The sequence below is a fragment of the Anomaloglossus baeobatrachus genome, chromosome 2 (genome assembly GCF_048569485.1).
Source record: "Anomaloglossus baeobatrachus isolate aAnoBae1 chromosome 2, aAnoBae1.hap1, whole genome shotgun sequence".
NCBI lineage: Eukaryota > Metazoa > Chordata > Amphibia > Anura > Aromobatidae > Anomaloglossus > Anomaloglossus baeobatrachus.
Window position 1 is genome coordinate 267,150,505 of NC_134354.1, and position 10,721 is coordinate 267,161,225.

The 10,721-nt window shown below is 47.2% G+C and overlaps 1 protein-coding gene across 1 annotated transcript; it reads left to right on the forward strand.

Annotated features, from left to right (window-relative positions):
* The first annotated feature begins 642 nt into the window (after positions 1–642).
* On the forward strand, positions 643–6,038 carry LOC142291343 (uncharacterized). The gene is made up of 2 exons (XM_075335808.1): positions 643–731; positions 927–6,038. Exon 2 carries the CDS (start codon positions 1,132–1,134, stop codon positions 5,593–5,595), a length of 4,464 nt encoding a protein of 1,487 aa, XP_075191923.1. The 5' UTR covers positions 643–731; positions 927–1,131; the 3' UTR covers positions 5,596–6,038.
* The last annotated feature ends 4,683 nt before the right edge of the window (positions 6,039–10,721 follow it).

Sequence of the window (10,721 nt, forward strand, 5' to 3'; positions counted from 1 at the left end):
AAAGGCATGACGAGGTATTCATTGTGACCGTCTCGGGTGTTAAAAGCGGTCTTCCATTCGTCACCCACTCAAATTCGTAGCAAGTTATACGCACCCCGCAAATCCAACTTCGTAAAAACCTGAGCTCCCCTCAGTCTGTCAAAGAGCTCCGAAATTAAAGGTAACGGGTATTTGTTCTTTATTGTGATTGCATTGAGACCCCTGTAATCTATGCAGGGACGCAAATCACCCTCTTTCTTCCGAACAAAGAAAAACCCAGCTCCCGCGGGAGAGACAGACTTACGAATGAACCCTTTCTCTAAACTCTCTCTTATATAGGTCGACATGGCCTCCGACTCAGGTATTGACAGGGGGTAAACCCTGCCCTTAGGTGGAACCGAATCTGGGATAAGGTCTGTCATGCCTTCATAGAAATGCATATAATTATTTTATTATGCCAAGTAATAAGATTACATTTAGTAATTGACATTGATACTGTCCACTTGTCCAGTGATATCCAACAGCGCCATCTGTTGACAATGTTGTCTTACTGCAGTTAGTTTAATGTTTCACTGGTTACTGTGCAATGAAAATTGTCCTACCAAGGCTTATGTAGTTACCCATCAGACCTTGCATAGGCTCTGCCCCTTCTTCTTCAGCAGCCATTTCAGTTACATGAACACACACATTCTGCATGCTGAATATCTCTCCAGATCTCTGCTCCTTATGTTTGCCTCTACATAGCACAGTCGGTGAGTTATGATCCCCTGGTTAGGGCTCATCAAAATTATAATGTAGTTGGTCTGTTCTGCAAGTATTATCCTGTCATTAGCTAATATGTATTCGCCATGTAGTGCATTTACCCTGCATGTCCTGTATCAAATGGAATGCTATGTAACTCAGATATGTTGTATGTTGTACTTAGTATTTTCATTTATTTCTTGTAGTTTTACACTGATCTCATTAATAAAAGTTGTAAAGGACCCCCAGCGTCCGAGTCAATGCATTGATGGGAAAGAGTTAAGCTGTCTGTCAACTCGTCTTCCAACGCACAGATTGAGGGTGCCAGAACAGTAAAACGACTGCTATTAACGGGGTTGAAGCATAGACGCCGACTTCTATCAGAGAGCAGTCAAGCCGCATACAGACACCATGTCAGATAGAGGATCTGAAGTTTATGTAACACGCTCCCATGTAAGCTCGTCAGCTTCAAGGAAGTCTGTGAGCAGCGCTGCAATTGCCACCGCCAGGGCGAAGGCGGAAGCCGCCAAAGTGAGAGCTGCCTTTGCTGAACAAGAGTTGAAATTAAAGACAGAAAAAGCACGTCTAGAAGCCGACCTTGCAAAACTTGCTGTAGACACAGAAGCAGCAGCAGCAGAAGCTGAAGTACAGGCTTTAGAAGAAGCAGCACGCAGCGACAGTAAAAGTTTCAGGTTAAGGCTCGGACCCGAACTCAGTCATCGGGATATCTCACAACGCACTTCAGACTACGTACTAAAGCATACCGCATCAGACGACCGTCTACATTCAGCTCCAAGAGAGAGACTTAATCCTGCCATTCAGCCATCAACCTTCATTCAACAAACATCCCATGTTAAGCATGAAGGTAATTCCGTCCACCTAACACCATCAGTGTCACCTGCACCCAAGTTTGTAGATTCCTATTACACAGCGAACCGTCCCAAAATGGAGGACCCCGATGGTGACTATCATGGCGACAACGTATTTGATGGCAACAATAACTCACTGGGACCTCATCATAGCAACATGTATCAGGACCACCCTCTCAGAAATCAAGAGCTACCAGATTTCCTCAAGTTCTTCGCACGCCGTGAGTTACTCACCAAAGGTCTTTTAAAGTTTAACGACCGTCCTGAAAGTTACAGAGCGTGGAGAGCTTCCTTCAGAAACGCCACGGCCGGCCTGGACATCTCTGCCAATGAAGAGATCGATCTCTTGGTCAAGTGGCTAGGAAACGAATCAGCAGAACATGCAAAACGCATCAGGGATATCAGCATCAACCACCCGAGCAAAGGTTTGTGCCTGTTATGGGAGAGACTTGATGAGTGCTATGGCTCTTCAGAGAGGATAGAAGAATCCCTCTTCAAAAGGTTGGAGGACTTTCCCAAGATCTCTAATAAGAGCTTTCACATGCTAAGAGAATTGAGCGACCTCTTGGTAGAACTCCAAGTCGCCAAGTTTGAAGGAGACCTGCCAGGCCTCGCGTCCCTAGATGCAGCCAGAGGTATTAAACCCATAGTGAATAAGTTGCCTTACAGTCTGCAAGAGAAATGGTTGAACCGGGGTTCAGATTACAAACAACGTCACAACGTGCCGTTTCCTCCATTCCATGTCTTCGTAGATTTTGTGCGCCAGCAAGCCAAGATCAGGAATGATCCCAGCTTTGACCTTTCCACCGCAGATCCCATCAACCCACGAACAGGTAAGCCTGCTCCAGTACGCAACCCTCGAGGCTCACCTATCACTGTACACAAAACTAATGTGTCTGCTACAGATTCATCACGCAAGACCCACAGTACAACAGAACCTGAAGGGTCACTAACAATTGACCCAGACAAAGAGTGCCCCCTACACAAAAGGCCTCACCCACTGCAACAGTGCAGGAGTTTTAGAGGAAAATCTCTTAAAGACCGTAGAATCTTCCTCAGAGAAAACAACATATGTTACAGATGTTGTGCATCCACATCTCACTTAGCTAGAGACTGCAATGCCAGTATCACTTGTTCGGAGTGTAACAGTCAAGAGCACAGCACAGCTCTACACCCAGAACCAGCCCCACAGAATTCCACGCACATCGACCGACTTACAGAGCACGGCGGGGAGGAGACAGAGAGTACACCTCCTGAAGTGTCACCCCAGTGCACTCAAGTTTGTGGAGAAGGTCTCACTAACAAATCCTGCTCAAAGATCTGTCTGGTTACAGTTTACCCTATGGGCTACAGAGAAAAAGCGGTTAAACTCTATGCTATACTCGACGACCAGAGTAATAGATCACTCGCCAGCTCAGCTTTCTTTGACATCTTTGGAATCAAGGGACTTAGCTGCTCCTACTCACTGAAAACATGTACAGGAGTGAGTGAAGAATCTGGCAGGAGGGCAACAGGTTATCAAATCGAATCCCTAGATGGGAAGACATCCTTACCCCTTCCTACATTAATCGAGTGCAATGCCATCCCGAACAATAGAGAAGAGATACCCACTCCAGAAGCGGCACTACACCATCCCCATTTGAGAAACATAGCGCATCTCATTCCTGCACTTAATTCCCAAGCCAAGTTGGTCCTTTTGCTGGGGAGAGACATCATCAGAGTTCACAAGGTGAGGAAACAGATAAACGGTCCTCATAACTCGCCCTACGCTCAGAAGCTAGATCTAGGATGGGTAGTTATAGGGGACGTCTGCCTCGGGAATGCTCACAAGCCGAACAACGTCCAATCTCTCTACACGAACACATTGGAGAGTGGCCGTCCATCCTTTTTCCTACCCTGCCCCAACAAATTCCTAGTGAAGGAGAATCTCACCAATTCAGCACACTTAAATGGTGGGAAAGACAGATACGCCATGGATGAATTGTGCGACGGAGACAAAGATCATCTAGGGTGCGCTGTCTTTCAAAAGACCAAAGAAGATTATAAACTAGCCCATTCCATTGAAGATGAGACCTTCCTGGAGATAATGGATCAAGGATTTCACAAGGATGAAAACGACAGCTGGGTGGCTCCACTACCATTCAAGCCACAAAGACCCCGTCTTCCTAACAACAAAGAGATGGCACTAAAGCGCCTTACCTACTTAAAGCCAAGTTTCTCAAAGAAGCCAGAAATGGAGGTACATTTCTTTGCTTTCATGGACAAAATATTCAAAATACCAACCGACCAAAATCCTGCAGACCATGCGACCAGAGCGGTATCGGCACCACGCCTCAAAGACACTAACTGGCTAGTCAGACCTGCATTTCTGTATCAACCAGTACCCACTGCTCACGAGACACATACACATGAACTCTTCGAACCAGAATCAGATGTAGAGCTACGGCCTCAAGTTTCCACACTTAGCACAACGATCACCAACAGGCACCTTGATTCTCGCCGCTTCCTCAGATTCTCTACCTGTAGATCGGCCTACAGAGCCTTGACTTGCCTGATCCATGTCATTAGATCCTTTAAAAACAGACAGTCGAGACCAGCTCCATGCAAAGGCTGGCATCGTTGTCATAAAGCTTACACAGTAGAAGAGCTCACGCAAGCCAAACACGCAATCATCTGTTGTGTACAGCATGAAGCTTATACCCAGACTCTAGAGTCCCTCCGGAACCACAGAAGTGTCCCAAAAGATAGTCCCCTTAAAAAACTGGACCCGTTTGTGGATACTCAAGGACTGCTGAGAGTCGGGGGACGAATTTCAAATGCAAAGCTTGAAAATGACGAGTGTACTCCAATCATTGTTCCTCATGGCCATGTTGCTTTCCTGCTGGTTGAGCATTATCACGCACAGGTTAGACATCAAGGGCGCTTGATAACTGAAGGAGCCCTACGGGAAGCGGGTTTCTGGATAACAGGAGCTAAGCGACTTGTGAGTAGAGTCATCTTCAAATGTATCATCTGCAGGAAACTCCGTGGTTCTTGTCAATCCCAAAAAATGGCAGACCTACCAGCAGACCGTTTGAGTACCGAACCTCCTTTTACTAACGTGGGCCTCGATGTGTTTGGTCCCTGGTCAGTTGTCACACGTCAGACTAGGGGAGGACATGCAAACAGCAAGCGCTGGGCCGTCTTGTTCACATGTTTGAGTATTAGAGCCGTACACATAGAAGTCATTGAGACAATGGACACATCCAGCTTCATAAATGCCTTCAGACGATTCATTTCTCTCAGAGGACATGTAAAGCATATACGCTCTGACAGAGGATCTAACTTTGTAGGAGCATGTGGTGAACTAAAGATTCCCTCAAATCTGGACATTAACCAAGTAGAAAGACGTCTTTCAGAACTAGGTTGTACGTGGACCTTTAACCCACCGCACTCATCTCATATGGGAGGTGTGTGGGAGCGCATGATCGGCATCGCTCGCAGAATCCTCGATTCCATCTTTCTGCAACTTGGTCCTTCGAAGCTCACTCATGAGACTCTAACAACCTTCATGGCCGAGGTAGTAGCTATAATGAACGCCAGACCACTGGTTCCCATATCCAATGACCCTGATGACCTATCTCTGCTCACCCCTTCAACTCTCCTCACCCAGAAGTTTAATGTGAGTATGCCGACTTCTGGAGAGTTTACTACAAAAGACTTGTACAAATCTCAATGGAAAAGAGTTCAAATGTTAGCAGACCTTTTCTGGACTAAGTGGAGAAAACAATATCTCTCTACATTACAGACAAGAGACAAATGGCAAGATAGTAGACCCAACATGAAACCTGGGGATGTCGTCCTAGTGAAGAACACTCAGTCTAAAAGGAACGAGTGGCCTCTAGGATTGGTAACCAAGGTCTTCCCAAGTCAAGACGGACAGGTCAGGAAAGTGGAAATCAAGATTCCCAAGCAAAGTGGAAAGCTGTTTCTTAGACCTGTATCTGAACTTATTCTATTGCTCTAGTTTAAGTTTGTGGCATTCCCCCGGATGCCAGACGGGGAGTGTCATGCCTTCATAGAAATGCATATAATTATTTTATTATGCCAAGTAATAAGATTACATTTAGTAATTGACATTGATACTGTCCACTTGTCCAGTGATATCCAACAGCGCCATCTGTTGACAATGTTGTCTTACTGCAGTTAGTTTAATGTTTCACTGGTTACTGTGCAATGAAAATTGTCCTACCAAGGCTTATGTAGTTACCCATCAGACCTTGCATAGGCTCTGCCCCTTCTTCTTCAGCAGCCATTTCAGTTACATGAACACACACATTCTGCATGCTGAATATCTCTCCAGATCTCTGCTCCTTATGTTTGCCTCTACATAGCACAGTCGGTGAGTTATGATCCCCTGGTTAGGGCTCATCAAAATTATAATGTAGTTGGTCTGTTCTGCAAGTATTATCCTGTCATTAGCTAATATGTATTCGCCATGTAGTGCATTTACCCTGCATGTCCTGTATCAAATGGAATGCTATGTAACTCAGATATGTTGTATGTTGTACTTAGTATTTTCATTTATTTCTTGTAGTTTTACACTGATCTCATTAATAAAAGTTGTAAAGGACCCCCAGCGTCCGAGTCAATGCATTGATGGGAAAGAGTTAAGCTGTCTGTCAACTCGTCTTCCAACGCACAGATTGAGGGTGCCAGAACAAGGTCTGTGGCGCAGTCATCCGGCCTATGGGGTGGAAGAACCTCAGCACCGTGTTTGGAGAACATGTCAGCAAAATCCAAATAGGGTGTAAGTATGGGAGAGAGATCAGTTGATGCAACCGCAACGACCTTAGGTGGTAAGGGAAGACATCGGGACTGATATTTCGAACCCCAACTAATAATGCTGTCGGACTCCCAGTCAATTAGAGGAGCATGAGTCCGAAGCCATGGGAGACCCAGAAGGACGTCGTCTATACCGTAAGGCAAAACAAGAAAAGAAATCTCCTCTATGTGAGCCTGAGACAGGGAAAGGCGCAAGGGAACTGTCCTCAATGTAATGGAGTCAGACAACATAGTCCCATTAACATCACGGACAGGAATAGGCGCCTCTAACATGATAGAGGGAATATTGTGTATCTTTACAAATCCTGAGGACACAAAAGTCCCGTCAGCTCCGGAATCCACAAAAGCCATAATAGGCCATGTATTCTCAGAGAATGAGAGCTGACCTGGGATACTACACTTAGAGGGTGCAGAAGACGTCTCTAGTAACCCCCCTCTAATGGTTACTAGGCCTGGGAGTTTCCCTGATGGCTACTTGTTGGCATAGTGTCCAGCCTGACGACATACGTAACATATAAAAGGACCAGACTTGCGTGGTCTGGAGGACGTATGACCTAACTCCATAGGAGTGGGAGATGTTTCAGATGCTGAAGAAGATGGTGGTGGACCCTCAACAACTGGAATAGCCCGATGCTTAGGGCGTGAGGAAGAGACCTCGAGTCTACGTTCCCTATGGCGTACGTCGATCCTCGTTGCTACTGTGATCAAGTCCTCTAGAGAAGCAGGGACCTCACGAGTAGCAAGGGCATCCTTGACATAGCCTGCCAACCCTCTCCAGAAGATAGGAATTAACACCTTCTCTGGCCAGTCTTGTTCTGCCACCAGAGTTCTAAAAGCAATGGCATAAGAACTAGTGGATAACGAACCCTGATATAGATCTAACAGTCTCAGGGCCGCATCATGGGTAACCTGCGGACCCATGAATACCGCTTTAAGAGCATCAAGAAAGTCGAGGATCATGTGCAGATGTCACCATGGTCTGAGGTTTATCCTCTATACTCTTGAGCCGCTACTCAAGTACTTGTATGTAATGGTGTAACTGCTGATATTCTGCCATAAGTGCCAGACCCTTGGCTCAGTCCTAATGTTACGGGGGCTGTCTGATTATAAAAACCAAAAGGGATATCAGACAGTCAGGGTCCACCGTGCAAAGTCTCTGCTGCAGACTATGGCAGAGGATAAGGGGTATCTTGTACTACAGAAGCAGTACTGACACTGATACGTCTCAGTGACACCAGAGCCAATCACGGCGTGAACTGTTAAAGTCACAGCGACTACCGTATTAAGCATTAACGTAAAAGGGATAGGTTAATGTGTGAGGAAAAGTATATAAGTGTGCCGCTGTAATTAGTAGTAGCACAAGTGCAGAGTGCAATACCTCTGTTAAACTCACAGAGGCATATAGTTAGGAAATAAAGCAATTCCTCTCTTACTCGGAGGGTGTGTGGTATGGTCTCTGTTAATGATCACAGAGACAAAAGCAGTGAGTGTGAAATGGCACCTACCTAGGTCCGTTCCTCTAGTGGTGCCAGGATACGGACAGCAGCGTAAGCCGCACAAAGCTCCTACCTGCATTCGCTCTACTAGTGTGCAAGGACACGAACCACTAGATATGGCACCTGCCTAGGTCCGCTCTACTAGTGGTGCAAAAGAGACAGACAGCAGCACAAGCCGCACAAAGCTCCTACCTATGTTCGCTCCCCTAGTGTGCGAGGATACGAACAACTGCCAGACACAGTATAAGGAACGTTACCCTAGCGGCAACGTCCACCTAAGAGTAGAATCACAAGGCCCAGCCGGACCATGTGCCTCAGGCACCTGCCTATGTCCGCTCCACTAAGATGTAAGGATACGGACCACAGCCGAAGCTGTAAGGTACAAGAACGCTACCCTACCGGTAGCGCTCACCTAGCATAGACAGAGAGATGCTTAGAGGGACGTGCACAGAGCGTCTACTCTCATGCATGAACCAAGAGGACTGAGCGCCGGGCGGCGTGCATCAGGGTCTTATATAGACTCTGTGCCTCATCCAAGATGGAGGACACCAGAGCCAATCCACTGCCAGAACGACAGCAATGACGTCACGCTGGCCTATCACCGAGCAAAGTGTCACAAGCACATGACCAGCGACCAATCGGCATAGAAGGTGTCAGAGACATGTGACCACGTGTCACAAGCACATGACCAGTGGCCAATCAGCTTAGAAAGTGTCAGACACATGTGACCTCGTGTCAGCGATGATGTCACCCGCACATGTAATGGCTCCAAGATAGGACTTAGGGCGGCTTTGCACGTTGCGATATTGCACGTGCGATGTCGATGGGGTCAAATCGAAAGTGACGCACATCCGGCGTCGCAGTCGATATCGCAACGTGTAAAACCTTTTTGATACGATGAACGAGTGCAAAAGCGTCATTATCGTATCATCGCTGCAGCCTCCGACATTTCCATAATGCCAGTGCAGCGACAGGTACGATGTTGTTCCTCGCTCCTGCAGCAGCACACATCGCTGTGTGTGAAGCCGCAGGAGCGAGGAACTTCAACTTACCTGCCGCCGGCTGCAATGAGAAGGACGGAGGTGGGCGGGATGTTTACATCCTGCTCATCTCCGCCCCTCCGCTTCAATTGGCCGCTAGCCGTGTGACATCACTGTGACGCCGCACGACCCGCCCCCTAAGGAAGGAGGCGGGTCGCCGGCCAGAGGGACGTTGCACGGCAGGTATGTGCGTGTAAAGCTGCCGTAGCGATAATAATCGCTACGGCAGCTTTCACTAGATATCGAACGTGCGACGGGGGCGGGACTATCGCTGCAGCATCGGTAACACATTGTTACCGATGTTGCAACGTGCAAAGCCCGCCTTAGTCTCCAGTGCTTGCACATGTGCAGTATTAAGAAATCCGAACATAGTCTCCAGTGCCACAGCAACCGTAACAATCGGGGCCCTAAAACTAGGCCTGTTTGATGGAATGAGAGACAACAAGAGGTGTTTGATCAGATCCGGAACGCTCTTACTCAGGTACCCCTGTTGGCGTATGCGCGCTTCGATTGTCCTTTCAGGTTGTATACTGATGACAGTCTACTCGGATTGGGGGCGGTACTAGCCCAGGAGCAAGATGGCCGCGAGAGAGTTATTGCATATGCGAGTCAGTCTCTGAGAGATGCAGTAAGGAATTATGAAAATTATAGCTCTTTCAAATTGGAGATGCTGGCGTTAGTGTGGGCCATGACTGAAAAATTTGCTGGTTACCTGGCAGGCTCAGAAGTTCTGGTCATGACTGACAATAATACACTTGCTCACCTAGGTAATGCCAAATTAGGAGCGCTAGAACAGAGGTGGATGGCCAGAATGTCAAAATCCAATTACCAAATCCGGTTTCGCTCTGGGAGGGAGAACACGAATGCTGATGCATTGTCAAGGGTGCCCCATAAAAACCTGGAGAGGGCAACAGATGAGGATTTGGAAGACACCGAAATACCAGATCTTAGACGGTTGCCGGTATTCGTAGATATAATTCGCTTAAGTGAGATAAATGTTCAGATAGGCACTTTACTAGGTAAAACTCGTCAAGATTGGGTCCAGGTGCAAGATTCAGATGTAGAATTGCCCTTGATCAAGCAGTGGTTAAATGAGCACTCTTGGCCTAAGGGTGATGAGCAAAACAAATAAAGCCTGAGGGGCAGAAATTGCTGCGACAATGGGATCGGCTTGCTGTAGCCGACGGAGTTTTGTATCGTTGCATGTATGTTAATACTGAAATAGGGTATCGCTGGCAAGTGGTGATTCCAGGTTCCCTGGCTCCTGAGGTGGCTCAGGAGGCCCATGTACAAGGTGGTCATTTTGGGCCGGACAAAACTTACAATTGGCTACGTAGATTTGTTTATACTCCTGGTTTAGAAGAGATGGTTCGCCAACTGTGTATTCAGTGTCATACCTGTGAAGTCAACAAATCCTGTGAGGAGAGGGCTCCAGTACAAACCGTTGTAACGTCCGCCCCGTTAGAAGTTCTGATGATCGACTATTTGTCTGTGGGTGCCTCAAAGAGTGGACATACGTCCTGGCTAGTAATGACAGACCATTTCACAAAATATGCTGTGGTGGTACCCACTAAGGACCAAACTGCAGAGACAGGGGTTCAAGCCATCTGCAAACACTTCATTCAAGTGTATGGTTGCCCGAAAAGAGTAGACTCTGATCAAAGAGCCTGTTTCCAAGGTAAACTTATAACGGAGTTACTCCAGTTGTATGGTGTGCGGCAGTCCCGGACTACTCCTTACCATCCACAAGGCAATGGAGCTTGCGAAAGGTT

Coding starts and splice junctions, on each gene's coding strand:
- LOC142291343 (XM_075335808.1), top strand. CDS start 1,132: ATGTCAGATAGAGGATCTGAAGTTTATGTAACACGCTCCCATGTAAGC.